Source organism: Oryzias latipes, chromosome 9 (genome assembly GCF_053564925.1).
Source record: "Oryzias latipes strain Hd-rR chromosome 9, Olatipes_Hd-rR_3.1".
NCBI lineage: Eukaryota > Metazoa > Chordata > Actinopteri > Beloniformes > Adrianichthyidae > Oryzias > Oryzias latipes.
This window is the reverse complement of record NC_136245.1, coordinates 10579017-10603494: the sequence shown is the minus strand read 5'-3', so window position 1 is coordinate 10603494 and position 24478 is coordinate 10579017. Positions and strand designations below refer to the sequence as shown.

Sequence of the window (24478 nt, the reverse complement as noted above, 5' to 3'; positions counted from 1 at the left end):
GAGAGTAACTGGGACAAGGTCCTGTGGTCAGATGAGACAAAAATTTAGCTATTTGGCATCAACTCATCTGATGAAGAAGGGGGAAATGCTGCCTATGACCACAAGAACATTATCCTCACTGTCAAGCGTGGATGTGGAAACGTTATGCTTTGGGGTGTTTTTCTGCATAGTGCTACTTCAATGAGTGAATGGGTGGATGGACGGAGCCATGTGCCATCAACTCCTCGGTGCGAACCTCCTCCCCTCTGCCAAGTGGTTTAAATGGGTTGTGGATGGGTCTTCCAACAAGATCATGACACAAAACGCACAACCATGGCAACAAAAGGTTTGGCTGAAGAAGAACTATATCAAAGTCATTGAGTGGCCCAGCCATTGTCCAGATCTCAATCGTATAGAAAATCTACAGAGACAGCTGGAGCTTAGAGTTGACAAACAAGAGCCACCAGAGCCTAATGATTTAGAAGTCATTTGCAAAGAGAGAATTCCTCCTGATATGAGCAGAAACCTGATCATCAGTTACAAGAAACGTCTGACCTTGATAATAAGGGTTTTAACACGATTTCCTTCAATGAAATTCAGCAAAGGGTCAAATACTTATTCCCTCTACTGTATTTCTGGTTACATGAATGGGAAATCTTTGTGGTGGTGTTTTTCACTGGTGACAGGGATTTTGGGTTGTGTGTGTGTGTATGAGGGGGTGACATATTAAAAACAAGGATGCACACCCTGACCGTTAACTGTAAAAAGTACAAACCTGTGGTCTGTAAAAAATACATCCTTAAGAAAGGTTGTTTACACTTTTATGATGGCAGCAAGGTTAATAGTGACATTTCAAAGGAGAGTGCTACAGCCACACATTTCCATGCATTCTCCATGGCTACACCGAAATTAAAGTGGCTTCAAGTAGCCTGTTTAAAGTCCAGAACCTTTATTTAAAAAAAGAATGTGTGAAAGAATGCGAAGTGAAAACGTTTTTGTATACTTTGATACCTTTCGGGAGAAAAAGTGAACAACTGAAGTACATCCTGTCTTGGTAATGGTGCAGGAACATGTTCAAATGCAGTCAAAAGTTGAGGAAAAAATTACAAAAAATTAAAAAACTACCCAAAAATGTTTAACCCTCCTCCAGTGGAATGTTTAAATGCTAACCTTAGGATGTATCTTTGATAAAAATAAATGTTAAATCTGCATTTTGGTTGCCCCAACTGTCACTTCCTTCAAATTACATTTTCAGTAATTTTATTGTAAACTCCAAGTTAATTCCATTTAATTACTTAGCCGTGGTATTTCCCAAAATATTTAGATTTTTTCCTCATCTATGATTTTGTGACCTCAGGTAAGGCATGCACATAAATTTGAGCACGTACCAGATCATTAAATATCTCACAGATGAATGAGTTCATTGCTTGCCACTGGTCGAGTTAAGACTAATCCCTGCTGCGACTCTCAACCACCTCTGGCTGTTTCATGATCGGAGGAGGCCATGGCAGTGAAACTCTTTGCTACTTAAAAGTTACATGATCCTGCCCCAGATCCCCTGGCCATTTGCCAACCAGTTTTTGAGAACTCATTTAAATTAACAGGGAACAACTAAGTAAGCTACTGGGCTTTCATTTAAGTTTGATGCTTCATGCTAATGCATTTCCTGGCTTCTGAATGACTTGTGTGGTTGTTCTCGCTAATTGCGCTTTCATTTTTACTAAGCATGTGTTTCTAATTTCCCAGCTTTTTAATTGTGAGAACCTGCAGTGTTCTGGTGCCTGATTCATAGGCTGGAGACACACAGCTACTCTTGAAATGTTAAGAGTTGCATGTCCTGCAGAAAGTTGTAGACTATCAGGAGGTTTGGGGCCATTTGAAGACAAACGGCAAAACAATCAACAGATAATATTACAAGCTTTAAGTTTTACTGTCCCACAGCAAAGAAAAGGGCAAACAGATTGAAAAATTGTACATTTTGGGTGCTTTTGGTGCCAAACTACCAAACCGCAGTGGTATCTTTCCCTGCCTGTTGCTTTCATGCTGGCCTTTTTGTTTGTATGCACTGGAATTGAAGCCAGGTGCTGCACCTCGAATTGTTCACCATATATGCAGAGAATGCTCCACATTAAGGAAGCCACACACTTTGCAGCTGGAAGCCAAATAATTGCCAATGTTGGCTTCCAGCTGAGTCAACATTGTGCAAGTTTGTGAATTTGGATGCTTGAATGTTCTGCTTTACCACTCATGAGGAAATATGAATTTTATCTAGGAATGATTTGGTGTCCCCCACATTTAGCTTTTACTAGCATTTAAAACATAAAGGCATGTATATTTTTGTATGTTACCATCTTTAAACTGACTTTTAATTCATTTTCTTATCAAAATTATTTACTCATTTTCTGAACGAAATAGGTGACCAGCTCAGTAATGGCCAAAATGTCTTCTAAACTGTTGGTGGGTAAAGTGTTGCATATTTCCATGACAAAATGCGACCATAATGTATGACAAGTACTAGTGAACACAAAAAAAAAAAGGCGAGCAGCATTGTATGGCCAGCAGGTGCTACCCGACCCCACCTTTGCTGCCCCACTTTGACCTGGTGTCACTGGCCCAGCGGCTGCTACACGCACCTCGCCCCCCCTTTCAAGAGCTACAACTTCTAACGTCAACATTTTTTCCCAATAAACTTCCCACTGATGTTTGAGGAGTTAAGAGGCAATCGATTGAAATCCCTATGAGAGAGTTAAAAATTGAAGGAGTTGTGTGTTGTGTGAATCCAAAAACCATGAGTTTAAATTTCTAGAAGATATTAAACGCGACTTTTCAGGAAAATTCAAGATGGCAGCCTCTTCCCAAAGTCAAAGGTCAATGAAACGTTGGTTGCGTTTGTTGACTTAACGTTGTCGCGTGTGAGGATTATGTGAGGATTTCTCGTTTCCTTTTAACATATTGCCAAAATTTACACTTTGCAACAAAATGGCCACCAAGCAGTAGGTCCTATAGCCATCCCATAATAATTTCAAACATTCCTTTGGATATCCCCATCATGTAGGTATTGGTATATTTTTTTAGCCCTTTAAGATATTTTGGCCCCATTCATTTTTTTTTACGGATTCGCCCAATGTGATGTCATCATTTTTGAGAGGGGGAAGGTTGTTACCTAAGCCCAAAATTCAGTTTCACCGGGTAAAGTAAGACTGAAAAGTTGTGAAAACAATATGGTCATTATAGTACAGGACTGATGGGGGCCACAATATTGTATCCAAAAAAGATCTTTAACTCTAGAGAGGATTCAGACTGGACACATTTGGTCTGCTCAAAGTGGACCAGAGTTTGTTTCCCCGATAATCCGGATCAAATTTTCAGTCTGAAGCAACGATTGTCATGTTATCAAAGAGGAAAAAAGGGTCAGACTGTTTACTTGTTAGAATGTTTATTTTTGAAAACGAGTTTTATATGCTTTTACAGAAAAACTTGTTACGCGGCACCTAAAAGCTACCCTGTAGTTTAACCGAATTTTATTAAAACACCACCTAACACAAAAAGGCCGTAACACCACAACAACGGGATGCAGCAACATATTGAAATGTGGACGGATGAATGTGACACACTTTATCCCAACGTGATACACATTGGTTCTCGCTGTTTTCCCGACAATCTCTGTCATAAACTCTTATCAATGTACCTTCTTAGTTGTCTTCGTGTCAAACAAAAAAGCGAGTAAAAGGTGTTGTACCTGATGTTGATATAGTTGTTAAAAATTAGTCAGCGAAATATAAAGTCTGAATAAGTGAACTATCTGCAAAGGATTGCAAAGCCCAGGACTTACATAATTTCTGTCTCTAGTTGCTTTGCCCTGCTCTTGAAATTTCTCGCCAATGACTGAAGAGATCATTAGTCACGTGCTTTTGTTTACAAGCTTTGGTCCTGAACAGCAAAGTCAGCTGGACGGCAGTCGGAATACAGACCAAACTCAAGGTTCAGGACTCGATCCGGACCAAATTAAGCTGACTCGGTCGGGACCAAATGGTTTTCTAAAGTACTCTTCAGGTATTTAGTAGTATTTTCTTACTTTTTTTTCTCCTCAATTTTGACGGTGTTGCAGTTTATCATATAAAACATTGAATTTTGTGTTTTAATTGTGCTACTTATTTTTCTTCTTTAATTTCATGTTGTTGAAGTTTGCAAAGGTGTTTAGATTTATGAATTGTGTGTTAGATTACCAGTTGAGACCTAAAAAGATTGCAAAATAAAATTGTAAAATTTGGTTAAATGTAGCAACACAAAAAAGTGAATATTTTGATTTTGAAAAAACAATTACTTCTCGGATTTTTTACAATTCCAGCATTAAATTCAAAGTCACAGAAATGGCAGTAAATGTGTTTTATTATATTTTAAATAAATTAAATTTGCATTTAAAGAGTTAATAATCATTAGCCAACATGTTTGAAAGGTTTAAACACATAATAGGAGAAAAAAATCTATTGATTTCATAGTTTACACATACATATCATGAACTAAAGGGGCAAAAGGAGAACAAAGAGTTGACAGAAAGTTAGACTGATTTGTTACCTGAAGATGATGCAGAGGACACCTGTAAGTATCATGACGAAGAAAGTGGCTCCGCTTACAGCTGCCAGTACAGAGTCTGCGTTGCTGCCTGACGAATACGTGGCTCGTTGGTTGCTCTCTGACTCTGTCAAGTTATGGTAGTGGAAGAGAAGAGCGAAACCCCGCCCCCAGTGAGTGGTGGTTATCAGCTCCATGATGACCTCCATCATTGCCTGGTTTGAGCCAAAAACCAGCTGGCTGCCAGGGGGTCGGTTGGCCCCACAAAACCTTGATGAAAAAGTGATGAGGTCTGAGATGTAGAGAACGTCATGAGGACAGACATCCAACACAGACTGTTGGGTCTCGGGGCTCACAGCTGGAGTTTCAGTGAAGTGCGGTGAAGGAAGGGTGGTCTCCCCCACAATAGAGCTTGAGTTAGAACTGAGATTGGCAGAGTTGACAGCCTTGTCCTCTGCAGGGGTGTCGCTATGTTGGATGAGGAAAGAATGAGGTGGTTGTGAAGACTGGCTCAAGGGAGAATCTGCAGATCTTTTGGCAGAATTCAAGACTTTGGCAATCTCCATTTTTGTGGATTGTTCTTGGAGTACAACTTGCTTGCTATCCCCATCTTGGGAAGATTGTTGAGCCTTTGAGATGTCACCTTGAGTATGAGGATCCACTGGTTCTTCTACAACAGACAAGGCTTTGTCTGGAATGAAGGTTACCTCCTCCTCTGCTTCTTCAAACTTAGAGACAGTAGAATGTTTGGCTGTAGAGTCATGGCTTTCAAACACATCAAAGTCAAAAATCTCCAGAACTAGCTGGTAATCAATAGGCACAATGAACTCCCAAACGCAATGAGTCCCAGAAGAGTAGTTATAGGGGAAACCAGGGGACAGAATGAGGCCTTGAACATCCACCACTTCAACCTTAGCACCGCAGTCAAAGTAAACCTGGAATGGGAATAACATCAAGTCAGTTGTGATTCTAAGCTTAAAGTCCTGCACTGATCATCTTTTGAACTGTTTTTTTTGGCATTCCCAGCGGACTATTAATGATTATGCAGTTTTAGTCTAAATAAAAAAAAACGTGTCATTTTCCAGAACATAGTTTCTGCAGAGCAGCAGGAGTTCATTAGAAATTCACCTTTGAGTTGTGGGCGTGATTGTTGGTGGGTAGCAAACCTGCCCCCTTCCTCTTCCCATTGCTGAGAGATCTTTGTTTACACTCTTTCCTGCTAGCTTACAGCCCCTCACACCCCCAACCTAACATTACCGGTGCAACAAAAATGGCCAGAAATATTAGCTTGGATGAGAAAGAAAAAGAAGTGGATGCATCAAAATGTAGCATAGCAGGGAGCTTATGGCCTGCCAATTGTAGCACCTACATCACTGCTACAAGCTTTTTCTAACAGCATTTTTGTCCTCTGCTCCTGATTCACAACTATTTTAAAAAAGAAAACCTCAGAAATGGAATTTTAGACTTAATTTTCTTTTTATATCTTCTCCGTCATCAGAAAATGCCACACAAATGTGTTAAGAACACCAAAAACACAATTACTACTACACAATTACTAATTATACGGAGTGAAACTTTAGTCCCCTTTAACAAAAAAATGCTCCATTATATTTTTATTTTCAGCAACAACTGATACTCCCTTCAAACAACAATGGCTCACAGCTCAACAGAGGCAGCATCAGGTGTGACTCATTTTGGTGCTATTCATACAAGCTTCTTGTTTTTCCACTTCATGCTCTCATTTCCGGATTAAGAGGGTAATGCCATACAGGTCAAGGATTCAAAATTGGCCACTGAGTATTTTCAATGACAAAGCCAACAAAAACTCATCTTGTGGCCTGTATGCTCAATTACATAAACCCTCTTGACAATGAATTACTCAGCTTTAACATGGTGCTTTCATATCAAGCTTTGGGTTCTGCCAGTGCTGGTGGCCTAGATAACCCTGAATGGGGTGAAGTGAAGAGTGGTATTTTTTTCAGACATGCTGAGGTAATTTTTCCCAGGCGCAGAGAGATGCATGTGGGGCTTTGGCACTAATCAGAGGCAGATGTGATGGCAGAACTGAAGACCAGACCTTTGTATGGGGCCTCTGTGTTTATGAGCTTTCCTGTTTGCCTCAATTGTGAACTGTGGAAATATTGAACTCTAGACAAGTAGACCCCTGCCGAGACAGGTAACAAACAAACCCCCTTAAGCAATGCTAGTGTTTGAAATAAAAACAACAACACAACAACTGCTATTTTACTGACAAGTTACTAGATCAACAGTAAGCAGAAACAAAAACCGATTATTTCATTAGATGCCAAGTCATTAAATTTTTCCACAAAATTATAAATATTTATCTATTATCTAAAAACTCCCCCCCTCTGACTACTCTTTACCATTTTCTTTGAAAAATAACTTTGCATCGGACTGAATTCGACTTGACAAAAATACACTTTTAATTCTGCATTTTAATGCTATTCCGACCCTATTCCAACTAAAAAAAAGAAGCATTACAAAGTCATGGGACAAAGCTCTGGGTAACATCACAGTGGCTCTGTATATTATTTTAATGAAAAAATTCAAAAAGTACCAGTATTCAGGTTTGATCCGTCTAAAACATAGACATTCATTTCATAAACAAAGCTGATGGAAAGTCCCCTAAACACAAATGGCTACTGCTGAATGTCGAGAACAAACGGTATGCAAATCATTTACTGAGTATTACTGTCAAATTCCTGATTTTATATAATTAAGATGTGCAAGACTGGTTTTACTAAATTTTTTTTATATAAATGTGTTTAATTAAATATTAACTTGTTTATAATATTTCCAACATACCCATTGTTTGGTGAAAGCCTTAGTCATAACTTCCCCTTACAGCTAGATACAGGTTGTCTGAGGGTGAAAAATGGGCAAACCTGTAGTGTACGGGATACCCAGATGGCCCGTGGAAAATATCAAGGTCATAGACCGCTCAGTGAACCCCTAAACTCAAATAATCTGTTGAACCCTTTCAATCTGGTTTTCGAGAACAACACAGAACTGAAACAGCTCTGCTCAAAGTCTCCAATGACATCCTTCTCTCCTCCGACTGGACAGCTCTCCATCCTCATTCTCCTGGACCTCACTGCAGCATTTGGCACCATCAGTCACTTCATCTGGCACTCCCGTCTCAAGAACGGTCTCAACATCATCTCTGTTCTGTCCTGGCTTCAGTCCTACCTTATCAAGAGAAACAATTGCTCATCCTCCACAGCTCCTCTGTTGCAAGGTGTTCCCAAAGGTTCGGTGCTTGGCCCACTCCTGTTCATCCTTTACCTCATTCCCCTCGGTAACATCATCCGACAACGTGGTCTAAATTTTCACTGTTATGCTGATGACATACAACTATACATCTCCACCAAATCCATCAGCTCCACCACTTACTTCACACTCACCCGCTGTCCAACTGATATCAAACATGGCTTGAGCTCAATTTTCTCAAACTCAACTGTGATAAGACAGACATAATCATAAATGGCCCCAAAACCATCACAAAATCCATTCCAAATTTTCAGTTAAATTTCAATAACACCACGCTTTCTTTGTGACCAGTCATCCGTAACCTTGGGTTTCTCTTTGACAGTAATCTATCATTTGAACAACATGTTAACAAAATCACTCGGTCTGCCTGTTTCCACCTGAAAAACATTGCCCGCCTCCGTTCATCCCTCTCCTTGGCTGCTGCTGAAACCCTCATTCATGCCTTTATTACCTCCCTGTTAGATTATTGCAACAGCATACTCCATGGTACACCCTCCAAAATAATAAATAAGCTGCAATACATTCAGAACTCTGCTGCCCGTCTGCTCACACACAGCCGCTCTCGTGAACACATCACGCTTGTCTTTCAGAACCTTCACTGGCTCCCCATCGCTCAGTGTATCAAATTCAAAGTTCTCCTCATCACTTTCAAAGCCCTTCATAACCTGGCCCCACCCTACCTCACCGATCTCCTCCAGCGTCACACCCCTTCCCGCTCTCTGCGCTCGTCCGATTCTAACCTTTTGTCCCTCCCCTCTCTGACCAAACATTGAAATTGGGGAGACAGATCCTTCTCCATTGCTGCTCCAGCCCTAGAAGTTGATTTACCAAAATGTAAAAGTTGGCCCATGGATTTGTGTTTCAGGAAAGAGAGACCTGTTGAATTTTTGAGCATAAATGAGTAAAATGATGTGTAGGAAGAAACGGGTACAGAAGCTGCCTGTGACCACATCATGACAACAAAAGGAAACCAATTTTCACAAAAAAACAAATCCAAGTTGTGTCATGGCAACAGACATGTTTATCAATCTTTCTAACAAACGAGGAGTCGTGACGTATGCAACAATTTACCCAATTTACTACTCCGCATATTTTCTTAATTATATTAACAAACACTGGTACCCTTTGTTGAGGACAATTATCTGTAAATGGTTGAATGAGGTTTGATAAAATCTTTTCACCAAAGAATGAAAGTGCAAGACATGCTCCTAGGATTACATCCACAACTACAAGGAATGGATAAGTTATGGATTTGTATGAAATCTGAACCAGCCACATACAATTCTTGCACAGAAGTGATGTGAAGAGTTTGAATTTGGAGCACATGATGCCAAAAAAAAGGAAGCTGCTGATCCCCTCGTGGCTTAGGATTTGCATCTGTATTTGTCCTGTTTAAAGAAGGCTTGCAACAAAACGTTCAATTCAAACATTTCATGGTAGAGACGTCACTGAAATTGGACTCTGGAGTTGACTGGACAAAGCAGGAATTTCTTTATAAAACAGGAAGCTTTAGGTAATGGTCACTCTCTCCTGATTATAGAATTTAAACAGCACAAAAGTTGCTTTCAGTACATGCTGTTCAAAATGTCATAAATGTGCCAAATTAAAACAAAGTATTTTAAGAGAGTATGCTGTTAATTTAAACTTTCAGGTCATATTTTAGTGTTTTGGATACAAATTTATGGCAAAACATTTGAAAAAAAAACCACAAGTGTTCTTTACACATTGCAAAGAGTTTCCAATTTTTATTATATAAATGGGAGATATAAATGGGTTAATGAAAATTGTGGTTTTGGTGTTTTTAACATGTTCTCGTGGCATTTTTCTCATGATGGAGGACATATATAAAATAAATTAAGCTTAAAATTGCATTTCTGAGTATTTCTTTACTCAAATCGTCAGGAACAGATTACAAAAAAATGCTGTTTGAAAAAGCTCTCAGTTGTAACGCAAGAACTGAAATGTCTGGGCAAAAGTCTCCCTGCTCTGCTCCATTCCGACGCATCCACTTGTAGACCAATAAACCCATTAAAAACCTATTTTTCCTCATCTGATCTGCTATTTGGCTCAAATCTGTACTGCTGGATAGCTGCAATATTGCTTGTCATTTTTGTTGCACCGCTAATGTTAGCTTGGGGTTGTGACAAGCTGTAAGCTAACAGGAGAGAGTGTAAGCACAGGGATGATGGGATATCAGGAGAGGCATACTTCCACGCCAACAGTCCCACCCACAACTCAGAGCAGAGTTTCTGATAAACTCCTGCCGCTCTGCAGAAAATATATATTAAAAAAATGACAGGCTTTTTGATTTAGGCTAATAACTGCATAATCATAATTAAAAGATCACTAGGAAGGATTCTACAAAAGATACAAATATAGTTGGAGTGAGACTTTAATAACCAATCTCCAATGCATCTAAAAAGTATGTCAGTCTCACACCACAGTTTACTAGAGTTTCAAAAACAGAATGGAAGGCAGAGGCATGTATACGTTGAACCAGGACATATATTTTTTTTACTTTTAGGATAGGACTTGAAAAAAAACCCGTTTGTAAAACAAAACAAAAAAATTTAAAACTGGTTTATGTGACCCCAACTTCCATGAAGATTCTTTTCTTTGCTCCATATTTATGTGTTTTAAATCCTTATTTTTTTTTCCCACACCACCTTTCCCTTTTTTCAAACATCTGTTTTAAAGTGTTTCCACTCAAACATTAACAGAAAAAAAAATTTTAAATTGACCTTATTACAAAGTAGTCTATGCAGCTATGATGAACACAGAGAACTGTGTCAGGGATGAGACTCTAATCTCTCCCACCATGATGAAGCTACTGGGAGGTCCCCTAAACCCGAGGATGCACATGCTAGACTACACATGAAAGGGTTCCAAAGTGCCACAGTGTCGAATAGAAATGGGACATTCTTATGATGCTGAACATCTCATTTCTGTTACATCACATGCCGCTCACTGGCAGGACACTAATTGTTCAAGGGGGCTTTTTTTCTCATGGCAAAACAATGGCCTGCAGTACTGTTGTAGTGAGCCACTACACAAACGGGGAGGCTGGATCAGTTTTAATGAAGTGATGCTAATAAGATGCAAGCAAAGGTTTACGTAAGAGCAAGCAGGTCATTCCGACCCAGTTGAACTGTTGATAGGTGGTCCCTGGACAGGAAAGCAGCAGTCAACAGTTGACTAGTTTAGCGTGCAAGCATCTCAGAATTTAAAATCTTGACTTTATTTATTAGTGTCAAAGAGGTGGAAAAGGCCCATCATAAACTTAATGTTCTTTGAGGCTTAAAATCATGATAATGTTGCACTATGTTTAAAATAATAATTTACAAATAACCATTTTTAAAAAGGACTCTGCAACAGTTTCAGTTTAGTTCATTTTTCTTGAGGAACATTTTGAAGCCCTAATGTGAGGACATTTTGGAATGTGATAATCCAAGGAGCAAAAAATAATATACAACACAAGTACTTTTTTTAAAAATTAGTTTGAGGTTCATTTTTGGATGTGATTGCCAAGTATTTTTGCCAAATGCTTATTTAAAAATATTACAACTGCACTGACTCTGACAGTCTGATGGAAAGGGATAGATCTCTGTCTCTTTCCATTTCTTCACTACCTCCATGTAAACACACCAAACTTGATTAATTCAAAACAAAGAAAAAAAAAACACCACAATTTAGCTCTCGCTATGGCAGTGCAAAGGAATTACACATGTGGAACATCTGTTACACATTCATTTTTATCTATAAAGTTCACATGAATCTAATTTTATTTTTAGGTGAATTTCTTCTTGTGAGATTAATGAAGTTCTATTCTATTTTATTTCTCTCAATTATTTAATTCCGAAATTGAGTGGAAAAGCAACAATATTAGTTAGAATCAACTTGTGAAATCTTTATTAAAATCAGAAATAAATATCACCAAAACCCACAACACACATCTAAATTAATTCAAAAGATTATCAAAACTACACATTTTGGCAAACTGACTTCAATATTATTAAATAATTAATATCAGACGCAGATACCATCACAGTTCCAATAGCAAAATCGTAAAATGTCTCGTCTTTGACCTACAACCCGGATTTCTAGAGAGACTTTTTTATTAGTCCAGTATAAGACCATTTACATAACTTCCATCACTATAAAAACGGTTATAATGTGGTTATGTGTATGTATATATATATATATATATATATATATATATATATATATATATATATATATATATATATATATATATATATATATATATATATATATATATATATATATAATTATATTAATAATCTTCCTGTAAAATGTGCATAGAGTAAAACAAAACACAAAATGCAGGACAGATTAAAATATAGAGAACTTCAACAAAGATTAAATTGTCAATAATAACAGAAGCACCTAAATTATGTTACATTTATAACTTCATTTTGTGTAACAAGGCCTGATCTTTCAGGTTAACATGAACACTCACTGGCTACTTTATCAGGTACACGTTGCCAATACCGGGTTGGTCTCCCTTTTGCCTTCGCAAAAGATTAAGTAATTGAACTTAATAGGCAGTGTGACAGCTGTGCCTGATAAAGTGCCCAGTGAGTGTATATTCAGACAATGTCTGAGACATCGTTTGAATATACACTGAATATTGCAAACCCCTGGTGTAGTTCAGGGGTCTGCAACCTTTACCACTCAAAGAGCCAATTGGATCAGTTTCCTACAGAAATAAAAGCACAGGGAGGCGCAACACTACGGGTATTAGAAAAAATAGTTTTGCCGATGTGTCGCGATAGGTGATAGTTGGCAACCATTGAGACGACTGTTGTTGAGAATTCGGGCTATACAAATAAAACTGAATTGAATTGAATAGTTCATTTGGCAATACTTGAATTGATTCAAAATGCTGTCAGGATATTTATTTAATTATTTATTTTAATTATTTGCGTGATGTTTCCTTTGATCTTTTGTCCATTTTCCACCACAACCTTGAATAGACTTTTCTGTCTTTGTTGCGGGTCTGGAATCATCAGCGGTGAGTCTAAGCCCCGCCCCCGCCTCTCTACCTGTTCAGATCCGAGTTGTTTTCCCCCCGTGTGCAACCCCCCCTTTCAGCGTGTTCTACACAGACAGCGCAACATACGGTCATCATAGCAGCAAGTTGACAGGATAGACACGCCCCCTCCACGTGTTCAAGGGGCTCTCTTCCTCCTACCCACTCGCACTACCCAACGGTGTTAAAGGCACCACGACAATCTTGATAGTTGTTTTACTAAACCATAGAGAGCCGCAGCATAATGATGAAAGAGCCGGAGGTTGCCGACCCCCGGTGTAGATTCTCAGTCATGCAGGTCATGATATAATCAAAAGTTCTAAAAAAAATTCAACTGGACAACATTTTTGGTTTGAAGATGTTTTGCCACTCATCTGAGCAGATTCTTCAGTTCTGTCCGACTGGTGTTTTTGCTAGAGATACATCCTGCTTGATGGAATTTCAATCCCCACAAAGTCCCCCAACGACTGAGTCGTTGACCCCTGTGTTGCTCAGTTTCATCCTCTGTTCTAGGTTCCAACACTGGATAAAGATGCCTATTGTCATGCTGGGTAGGTTTGGGCAGGGATTTCAAAACAGGATTGTAAATGGATGAAAGGTTGTGTCCGAGTCCACCACCTCTTTTTAATAAGGACTTTTATTATATTTCCAAATATGGCTTTCTTGACTCTGGCCCCGATTTTTGTCTGCTGAAATTAGACCCCATGTGTTGGCTCATGCGTTTGTGTGTGGCTGCTTGGTTTAATGTACATGTCGTTATATTCCTGACTACACTTAACAGCATACACCGCGTCACTTAGTTTGTGTCTGAGTGTAGACAAGTCTTTGCTTCAGGGTGTTCCCTGGTTTGATTTTTAGTGGGATGTTTTCGTTGTGGAAGCCCCTCTTCAGTTTCTCTGATAGCCCAGCCACATATGGGATGTCAGTGTGTTTTCCTCTTGTTTCTGGTTCCTCAGTGTTGTGGTGATAGGAGGTGGGTCGCTTCTGTGCTTTAGTGAAGGCCCATTTGGGGTATCCACAAACCCTCAGTACGTTCTGGACGTATAATTTCTCCTTCTTGGCCCCTGCGTGGGCACTTCCTCTGCCCTGTGATTCAGAGTTCTAATAACAGCCAATTTGTGTTGAAGTGGGTGGTGCAAGTCAAAAAGTAGATATTGGTCCGTATGTGTTGATTTCCGATATACTTCCACCATTAGGCTTCTGTTCCCTCCCAATTGTACTCCACAAACCAAAAATGCCAAACAGTCCTCTCTGGCAACCTCTCCGATGAACTTAATGAGGCTATCCACCGAGTTGATGTGTTTGGTGAAGGCATCTACTTCCTGTGACTTGATCTTGACCCAGGTGTTGTCCACACAGTGGAACCAGTGGCTGGGAACAGTACCAGTAAAGGAATGCAGTATTTTGTCTTCAAAGTCCTCCATGTACAGGTTTGGCCACTATGGGAGAAACCGGAGAGTTCATTGCACAGTCCTGCCGTCTATAGACATGTCATCTAAACTGGAAATAAGTGGTGTTTGAACAAAGTTCCAACATGTTGCGAATGGTCTGGTTTGAGGTTAGTCCTGTTTTAAAGAGTCTCTAAAGAGTCTCTTCTTCACTGTTTTGATGACCTCTATGGGGGGGATGCAAGCCAACAAAGAAGTGACATCATACAAGACCATAGTTGCATCCTCATCCAGGTGAAGTTATTTGACTTTCCTTGTCTTGGGAGTTTCCTACCAACGGTACCAGAATGGTGGCTAGATATTTGGCTAAGTCACAGAGTTAATGCTGCTGACAAAAGATCTGAGTGGGGCTCCTTCCTTGTGTATTTTGGGTAAGCCCCAGGGTACAGTCTGTGGTGTTGTCTTTGATCAACAACCCCTTCTTTTTCCAACTTCTGTAAGCAGTCTATGACTTTCTTTTTATCATCGGAAGTGGGGTCCTTCTTCAGTGTTGTATAGGTGGTGGCGTCACTGAGGAGGTCAAAAACTTTGTTCTTATAATCCAGGACAACTGTGGATCTACCTTTGTCTGCCAGTAGGATTACAATGCTTTCATCGTTTTCCAGAGCAACTAAAGCCCTCCTCTTGTCCAGGGTCAGATTTGTAGGAGAAGGCTTGGCGCTAGCCTGCACTGCTGTCACCTTCACTGATGGGTTTCACCGTTGCCTACTGGCTAATAAGTAGATTGAAATATTAACTAATAGACTAAAAATATCCCAAATCCCTACTTTAAATAAATCATAGTAGTAGGTTTAGGGGCTGTCATCTGGACTTAGTTTTTAAACTTGGAAGACATTTCACCGGTTATCCAAAAGGCTTTGTCAATTCTGTTGTCAATTCAAAGAATTGACAAAGCCTTTTGGATAAGAGGTGAAACGTCTTCTAACTTTAAAAACTAAGTCCAGATGACAGCCCCTAAACCTACTACTATGATGGAATCAACATGGATGAATGAGAGTCTTCATAGACATACTCTAAATAAATGTATACAGCAGTTATAATATATATTACTCCACTTATAAAACAGATAAATTATAATTCACCACTTCAATATTAATGCATGTGTGCTGTTGAAAAACTGTGTAGCTTGATCCCCTGCTGCTTTTGTAGGTTTGAACACTTAAAAAGAAAGTAACAGTCTGTTATCCTAATGGTAGCTTCATTTGAACATTGAGAGATAGAAAATCACCAGAAAAATGCAAAAATCCACTTTAAAAAGTGTATAAATATAAATGTATTTACAGTTAATTTTGGGAAATAAATATTTGAACCCTCTTGCTGAGAGGACTTGACTCTTTGTAGCAAAATCCTTACCAGCAAGCACAGAGGACAGACATTTTATTGTAGTTGATCAGCAGGTTTCTGCACACATCAGGAGGAATTTGGGTCCACTCTTCCTTGCAAATGACTTCTAAATCATTCTTGTGCTGTCGCTTGTCAACTCTGAGCTTCAGCTTTCTTCATTGGTTTTCTATAGGATTGAGGTCTGGAGACAGCCTGGGCCACTCCATGACCTATATTTTTTTTCTTCTTCAGCCATTCCTTGATTGGCTTGGTTCTATGTTTTGGGTCATTATCCTGTTGGATGACAAATCCATGACCCATTTTAAGCCGTCTAGCGGTGAGAAGGAGGTTCTCACTCAGGATTTCATGGTAAATGGCTTAATTTTATTAGTGACTGTGATCCCAGCTGCTTTGAGATCACCAACCAACTCCTGGAGTGTTATTGTAACCCTTGTGCTATCCTAGGCACTTTAACATTGGAAGTTGGGTCATCTAGACCCACTAGACAGTGCGCTGAAGCTTTTTTCTTCAATGATTTGTGATTTTCTCTGGTGTCCATGGATTACATGAAATCTTTCCACCTTTATCCACCTTGGTCATGATAGGAATAACACGTCAAGGTAAGGGCGGGGTCATCTAAGATAGCACAAGGGTTAAGCTTATTTCTCACAGTCTAACTGGTCTGTGTGAACCAGAACTCTTAATGGTTACCAGGGGATCAAATATGTATTTCCCTCAAACAAATTTATATAAATTCTTTGAAGTTGATGTCTTGACTTTCTTTGTAATTTTCAATTTCTCAATGTTCAAATGAACCTATGGAAGTGTTTCTGCAGCATAATTTAAAAAAAGTCAATACCAGAAATGCTTTTTCATTTCATTGTGCATTCGTTGACTCAAAATTTAAATGAAAAAGGGATCTGCTAAACCGCTTTTTCTTCTTTAACACCGCTCATTCTGTCGATTAATTAAAATGATAAAGAAAATGGTATTTGACATTTCATCTTCAAATGGTTCTCTAGTAAATGTGTAGCAAAATTAAATTAGAAATATCTAATTTGACAATTAAAATAGATTAACAGAAATGTGTTTTTTTTGCCAACAAAAGCATGTGTGGCTATGAAAAAAACAATAACCCAATAATAATAATAATAATAATAATTTATTTAAGTTATTTTTTATTAAATAAGCAAAATGTCTAGAAAATGTCAAGGGTTCTAAATTGAGATGGTCAAAAGGTCAAACTTTTAAATGCCCGTTTTTTATATATAGTTCTACAACAACCTACGGCACGTTTTGGCAAAGCAGACCCATCACCCTGACCTCTCTACTTGCTGCAACATGGATTTCTTTTTAAGCCACCCAGGCTGATGACACCACTGTGAAAATGGTGCAACACGAGCCGCCCTCCACTGACACAGTGTTCTCTCTCTCACACACACACACATTGCCTCTCATGCACAAACAGTCTCCAACTGGCTCATAAAAAGGCAGGCAGGCCCCTCAAAGGGGGCAGGAATCCTCACCAGCCCTGTTTACTAGAAGAGACGAATAACGCCACCTCATTGGTCTGTGCTTCAACAACAGCATTTCACGCAAGAAAAATTTCATTCACACACGTTTTCTTTTATTATGAACCAAAATGAGCTGAGTAAGACCCAATATAGGAGCACTATGCTTGATAAGCACTATATAACATAAGTTTGAGCTGATTCAAGCAGATACAGATTAGAAGTAAGAGGTAGATTTTAGGCCTCAAGTCTAAAGGAAAAATGTTACTAATGTAGCTACATTTATCAGAGCAAGCAGCACCAAGCAGTCATTGGGCTCAACATAGCCGAAGAAAAAGAGGGCTTTTGCAATAATGTGTTCAGCTCAACAGAGCTGAACCACAATAAACTGGTCAATGTTATTGATATTTTCTTTTAAGTTTACTTCAGAAAATTTGAATTTGGGTGACAGTTACCGATCCATTAAAATGGTTTTCAATAAAGCAAGACTTATCAGATGATAAGAAAACATTTAATCCTTTTTAAGGTTTTAGCTTACCCCTACGCAAACGAAAAACATCTTTACAGAAACGTTCCATGCAATTTCCAAAGCACTTTAATGGAAACAAACCATGTACTGATGTTGAACATTTTTATCCTGTTTAAAGGATTCTAACTCATTTCATTTGACGCTGAAACCCAACACTTCCCATCTTCATCACTGATGAAGATGTAAAGAGAAGGTCCTGCAAAGGCTCTACTGCAGAAATGGATAACTCCCGGCCTTCAAGGCTGCTGCCCTGCTTCTTTTCCAACCACTTCTGCCCTTGCAGCTTATTATTGGCTGGACATCCTTGATTTAGAAATTAGTAACATAAAGCTGTACGGGGGATGACCCGTACAGGTGGTGCGGGTTTTTGGGTTGTCCCAGTCTGTGAGGGCTAGTAGACAAGAGCGGTTCGTGAAGTATGATTCACGAACCGCGAACGGTTGCTTCGCGTCGGACGGTTCAGGCTTCCACGGCGTGCGTTAAAAAGTAGTAACCGCACACTTCGTCGGCCATTAACCCTTACATGTAAGTTACACACACCAATGACATATGATGACCCTGTCGTACAGTGCCCTTATGCTCTAGTCCAGTGTTTTTCAACCTTTTTTGAGCCACGGCACACTTTAACCTTGACAAAAATCCCGCGGCACACCAGCATCCAAAAAAAAAAAAAAAAAGCAGAAATTCATGGTCTGTATTGATCGACAGCCCCCCCCCCCCCCCCCCCCCCCCCCGCCCGCCCGCAATCTCACGTGTATTTTTGTGATAATTGTGGCCGGAAAAGCAGGAAGTTGCGGCTGTTTTTTCTAAGAGATGAAATGAAAGTTAAATTATAAAAATTTAGAAACTGTTTGTTTGTTGGGGTTTCAAGCCGTTTCGCAAGGACAACTCATTGTGCGCTGGGACACTGGCTCTTTAAGCCAATGCATCATGGGAGATGTAGTGTGAAAAGTGCCGAAAACTTGCAGAAAGACTGGCGTCTCTGAGATTTATTGTATTGTCCACTTGTTTCACGGTCTGACACCGGACTCTGTGGAAAGCTACACCGCTAAAGAAGAGCTTTAGCTGGTATTTCTGTTAGAACTGAGCGACTTTATCAGCAGAATTAAGAACAAGGAAGTGAAGACTTTAAGCACTTCTGATTGGTCAGACTGATGACATGTGATTAAGCCTTCAAGAATGATTGGTGGAGACAGTTAAAGGGACGGGACTTTTCCGCAAACTGTCATAGCTGCAGGTAAATCGCGGTAACGTAATCCTTATCAAAATGTCTTTAATAGAATTAAATAAACACAAAGAAAAAGTAATTTTAAGATCTTTCATATTCCTAACTACTCAGTGTTTTATCAGGGCCTGTTTGGATGAACAAAGAGCTGATTTCCTGGAGATGGGAAATGTTTTTAGATCAGTGAATGATTAATGAGGGCAATTTCTCCACGGCACACTTGACCATCTCCCACGGCACACTAGTGTGCCGCGGCACACTGGTTGAAAAACACTGCTCTAGTCATCAGTAAGGTGCGTTTACTGGCTCCTTATTGACCTCGCACAAATGCTGCATGCATGGGGTGTGCAGGTGATACACAAATATCGGTGGGACAATGAGTTGGTGCTGCAGTGCCATTTCTCCAACCTCCCAATGCTGTACAGGACTTACTTTGATGTTAAATAGTATGAACAGAACGCAAACTCAAACTTTTTTTTTTTTTGTATAGCGCTTTACATAAAAGCAAATAAAATAGCCATAAAAATAGATGGGATCCTGTAACAGATGAGGGGATGAACAGATGAAGGAAAGGCAAGGGACATTTTTTCCTGTGTTTCACATGAAAGTCCTATTGGGCTATTAATAAAAAAAATAAAAAAAAAGATTTTCCAAATTTTGCTTTAAATATTTTATTCTAGAAGCAGCAGGTTATGAGAGGAGCTTAGCATTAAGCAGTCACCAAGTCTTAAACAACGTGGCAAAACTAACTGTACCATAACTGTACAAAACAGTAAAAAGGTGAAAGAAGAAAGTCAAGAACTCAAAGCAAAGCCCTTCTAATGCTACGTTCACACAGGGAACCCATGTTAAAGCAAACACATCCTATGAAAAGTCTATGGAAATGCATGTTTATGCACGTTTCAGTGTTTAGTGAACTTTTAAGTCAGTTTTCCAGTTCTACATACAAAACGCGCTGCTGTTGAATGAAAAATTGATCATTAAGAAATTATTAACTGTGGTTTGTGTTGAGCCGGAGTTATATGACATCAAGTCTTTTATACTTTGGAAAATAGCTGTGAATGAAAAACCTCAAGCAAGATTAGCACCACTTGCACATTTTGGATTATGCCTCTTCCAAATATCAGTATATGCTCTAGTATTGGGTAGCACCAGTCCAGTGTGAACACCATATGCTAAAGGTGCGTTCAAGAACCCGCGTTCAGCACATTCTTGAACGCCCAATCACATGCCCTATAAACAGCATGTCTGTTGGTGTGATGAGACTCTGTGCCTCCAAATTAATCAAAGGCTTTTAAGTCAGTGGTTGTGGTTTACTTAAATATTGTCACAAATACTTTTTAGTTTCCATGATGCAGGCTGCATTGATGCAGATATCAAAGCAGACTAAATTGGCATGAATTTAGTTATTGAAACTATTTAACTATTGAAACTCTGTTTCTTTTCCTTTTTTTTTCTAAAAAATAGAAAAGACGTAACAGGAGGGAAAATCTTACAGCTATAAAGATATAAAATCCACAAATCCAGGTTTTATTACATCTTTTGGTTAAATCAGCGAGTATTACCAACAGCTTAAATGATAGTGAAGCCAAAGCATCTCTAGTGTCTTGGTTAAAGTTTCCCTGGCATCCACATGGACTGGTAGACATCTGTAAATTGTCACAGCTGTGATCCTTGAGCTCACACAGATAAGCATAACTGGGTGAGCCAAAGAGCCGGCAAACTCGAGCCCTCTCCTCCATGTTTGTGGAGAAAGACCTATTAACATATTTTCTGAAACGAGCTCCTGCTCCTGCAGCTGCGGTTGCAGTTTGAGGTAGACTCTGGAACCCTGTCGTGAATCCTGACCTCAGCTAAGCAGCGGTTTCCACCAGAAAAGAGGAGAAAAGAAAATTGTATTGGTTAAAGATTTAGTCAGTTAAATATCAAGGTTTTTTTTTTTTACACTAATGTGAGAAACCTATGGGAGCAGTGTATTTATACTTAAAGCCCTCTAGATTTTTCAATTTCCTTTTTGAGTTTTAGTGTTTATATTTATACACTATGCAAAAAAGAAGTGCAGCTCCATTTGTCCTGAACTCATGACCTAGCACAGTTGAAGAAATGTTTCTCTTCAGCCAAATCTGTCAGTTCATCCAAGGATTTAGATTAGCTTTACAACTGGCCGTTTCTACCCTGGCTTTGTCATTGTTTATGTAATAGAATACAACTCCAGCTCAAATAATGAATTCATTAGTGTAAATCTTCAAGATATTCCTCCAGCCAAGTATAAAACCTTTTTGGAATAAAAAAAACAAACAAATCACCTAATTCGAGTCAATTTTATGTCAGTCCAATGACCATCATGTTTAAGACCAACGCTATAGAACATTTCCAATGAAAATCTTGTTTTTGGTTAATTTAACATTCTCATTATGGAGCACCCAGAAAATACCCAGAAATACCCAGAAAATTGCATTTCTGGGTATTTCTTTAATAAAATCGTTGTAAATCAGCAACAGACGAAAAAAATGCAGTTGAAAAAAAGCTTGTAGCAGTGACGTAGGTACTACAATCGGCAGGACACAAGCGCTTTGCTCCGCTCAATTCCAATGCATTCACTTGTACACTACTAGATCCATGTATGTCTTTGTTTTCCTCATCTGGGCTGGCATCTGGATCGAACTGCACAGCGGGATGGCTCCAATATCGCTCCCCATTTTTGTTGCGTCGGTAATGTTCGCTTGGGGCTGTCACGGGCTGTAGGCTAATGGAAGAGCGTGTAAATAGATTGATGATGGGGAATGGAGGCAAGCTTACTTCACGCCAACAGTTCTGCCCACAACTCAGACACAAACTTCTGATGAACTCCTGCTGGTCTGCAGAAACCATGTCCTAGAAAACTACACGTTTTTAGATTTTTGGATAAAAAAATTGCATAATCATAACTTAAAGACCACTAGGAAAGCTTTTAAAATAGATCAAAAGAGGATCGGAGGGGGACTTTTATGATTTTCTTTCCTTTGTGTTTTTTTTAACAGATTTATATTATTAAAAAGAAAAAGTATCGTTTTTCACTGGAAAATAAAAGCAGCATTTCATTGGTGTAAAATTCTAACAAGTTTAGATGAAATTTTCCTTGCTCTTCCCATTTTCACTGCAGTTTTCTGACACACTGGGGCATGTTTATCTGTTGACAAACTGTGAGCATATGTTGTCATATAACTCGTGGGAAGATTAAATGAATTCACTAGTCCTCTTGTCCCACAACTCACTTCAATTAGAGATGCGTGTCTTTGCACTCCATGACAAATAGAACTTTCTGAAACCCAGAGTGGGGTAACCAAAACAAAGATGAGATTCACTCTCCCTCTGCCACAGAGCTGAATTCTGGACATGGGTGCGTCAGTTTTTTTCGGGGGGGGGGGGGGGGGGGATAAATTCCAAGCTTGTTTATGCTGTTCCAAAAATCAACTTAATACAAATGAGGAACAAAGGACAAAGCCATCATTTACCATGCCCCCTCGGCCATATAATTACAGGGATAGCCAGGACCCATATAAACACAGGAACTAAAGCAGGAAACACAGACGATTCAATATAGAAGCCGCTTTTGTAGTCCAGTTCTAAGAATAGTGTCGACTGCCAAAGATGACTCTTCTGAATCTGAAAAATCCTATGAGATTTGCCTCGTGGGATTCAATTTATGACAGTATAAATATGGGAATGTGGTTATTTTTCTGGTGTGTTTCACACATTAGTGACACATTATCCTAAGTGCATCACCTCTAGTTCAAACCTCAACCTACCAGCATTCCCTTCCAACAAACAAACAAAGCCTGGACTTAAATAACCCCCACAGGAGACTTCCACTTTACAACACAAGAAAGTCACAGCAGGTGAATAGCAGTAACTGAATCCACCACTGTCAACTTGTGTCTGAAGTTTAAATCGTGACTTCCTCCTGCTGCTCCTCCTCCAGGGGCAAATCCTGGGATTTACCGTCTGAATGAGTAGAAAAACGTAAAGCAAAACCCTCACTTGTGTCCAATGTGGTTCTTATTTCTGCAGTTTGGACTCTGCGTGCCTTTCTCACACTCTGTAAGGTGCTGTAACATCAAAACAACACTTAGAAGCCCATGAAGATTTAGGTCAGAGTTGGAAAAACTTAAGAAAAGAAGTCACAACTGTCACAATTTTATAGGTATAAAAACAGGGACAGAAAAATGACTAAACATGGGGGTTTTAAAGCAAACAAAGCAGATTTTAAAAGATCCCAACATGCTTTAAAAGTTATAAACTAAACTAAACTCTGGTTTATCTTTATTTTCACATATTTTCTTTTTTTTATTATTATCTAATATTAACAGTTGTTGACTTAAAACTACATAAATGGCAACATGTACGACATAACACGGAAGCTGGTAAAACACTGATTTACCCCCTTAAGAAACCCGAGTCATTTTATGCACTGTCCTGTCCAGTTTGCTAGCAGGACAGACGCCGAACTCAATTTGAAAAGCCGCACCTTAAAAATCTAACTGCTCCAGCATCGATTTCTTTATATGCAATGCCAGTTTTTAAAACTCGTATAGGAGAAAACTTGAGTTTCCATGTATTCGGGTATAATTTTATCATTTAAAAACAACTTTAAACGTCAAAAACAGCTAAATGTTTGACAGAGTTCAGGTTAAATGTCACCACTACTGTCCGTTTGTGTCTAGCTAGAAAGAGTCAGCAAAAGTGTCTATAAAATTAATTTAAAGATAGCTAAGATTTATTTTATACATCCGACAGAAGCCAAAATTACTACTTGGGTATTCATTTTCTTGAAATAACTTTTGTCGAGAGTTTTTTGGGGGAGAAGCTAGCGAATAGGCAAATATCTATTTAACTGAAAGTTTTACCAATGGAGTTCGTAGCTTGGTCCCTGCATGTGAGCACGACTCTGAACAACGCTGGATGAAAAAGCTTATGAATTATTTCCGTAGCAAAACGCATGTCAACTTACTTTCTGTGCAACGCATCCCACCACGAAAAAGAGACATGTTGTCATCAAAGCATGCGCCCCAAGCGACGTAATACAACTCATTTTCCTAATTGTTCCTCTTCAGTGCGACGCGCCGAGAGCAGTGTCCCGCTCCTCTGCTTCTCTCTCATTCACCTGAAGTGTCGGGGGCGCGCTTCCATCGCTCATGGGCGAACAAGCGACTGGACAGCTGAGCAATCCGACCCTTGACTTTGCTCAGACTCTTTTGATTTTGTTTTTGTTCTTTTTTTCACGCTTGTCTTTATTTTCCAGTTTCAATAAATTAGAAAAATGCCAAATTTGGTATACTTAAATATGCAGTTTGCAGGGGATTAGTCACAGTTACATTTCCTCTCTGAATGAAAAAAAAATCACCTTATAAAAATGCAGAACATATGGGAAGAATTGTCTAAATGTGGTAAAGTTGTCACGAAGTTAATTTTACATTTGGTGCCTCATACTACTCTGCCACATTTAGACTAGTTAGGCACATTGTTATAAAATTGAAAAAATAAATATGAACAATCTCAAAATAGTTT

General features: G+C 39.1%; 1 protein-coding gene across 2 annotated transcripts in view; it reads right to left on the bottom strand.

The window, feature by feature from the left end:
* si:dkey-112e17.1 (uncharacterized) overlaps window positions 1-24155 on the bottom strand; it is a 38296-nt gene extending 14141 nt beyond the window's left edge. For both annotated transcript variants that reach the window (XM_004072854.5, XM_011479512.4), the window contains exons 1-2: window positions 23922-24155; window positions 4555-5486 (exon numbers count right to left, since the gene is read on the bottom strand). In XM_004072854.5, coding sequence (XP_004072902.1) covers window positions 4555-5486; window positions 23922-24002 — 1013 coding nt within the window. In that variant the 5' untranslated portion in view covers window positions 24003-24155. The remainder of the gene's footprint in view (window positions 1-4554; window positions 5487-23921) is intronic.
* Between the last annotated feature and the right edge of the window lie 323 nt (window positions 24156-24478).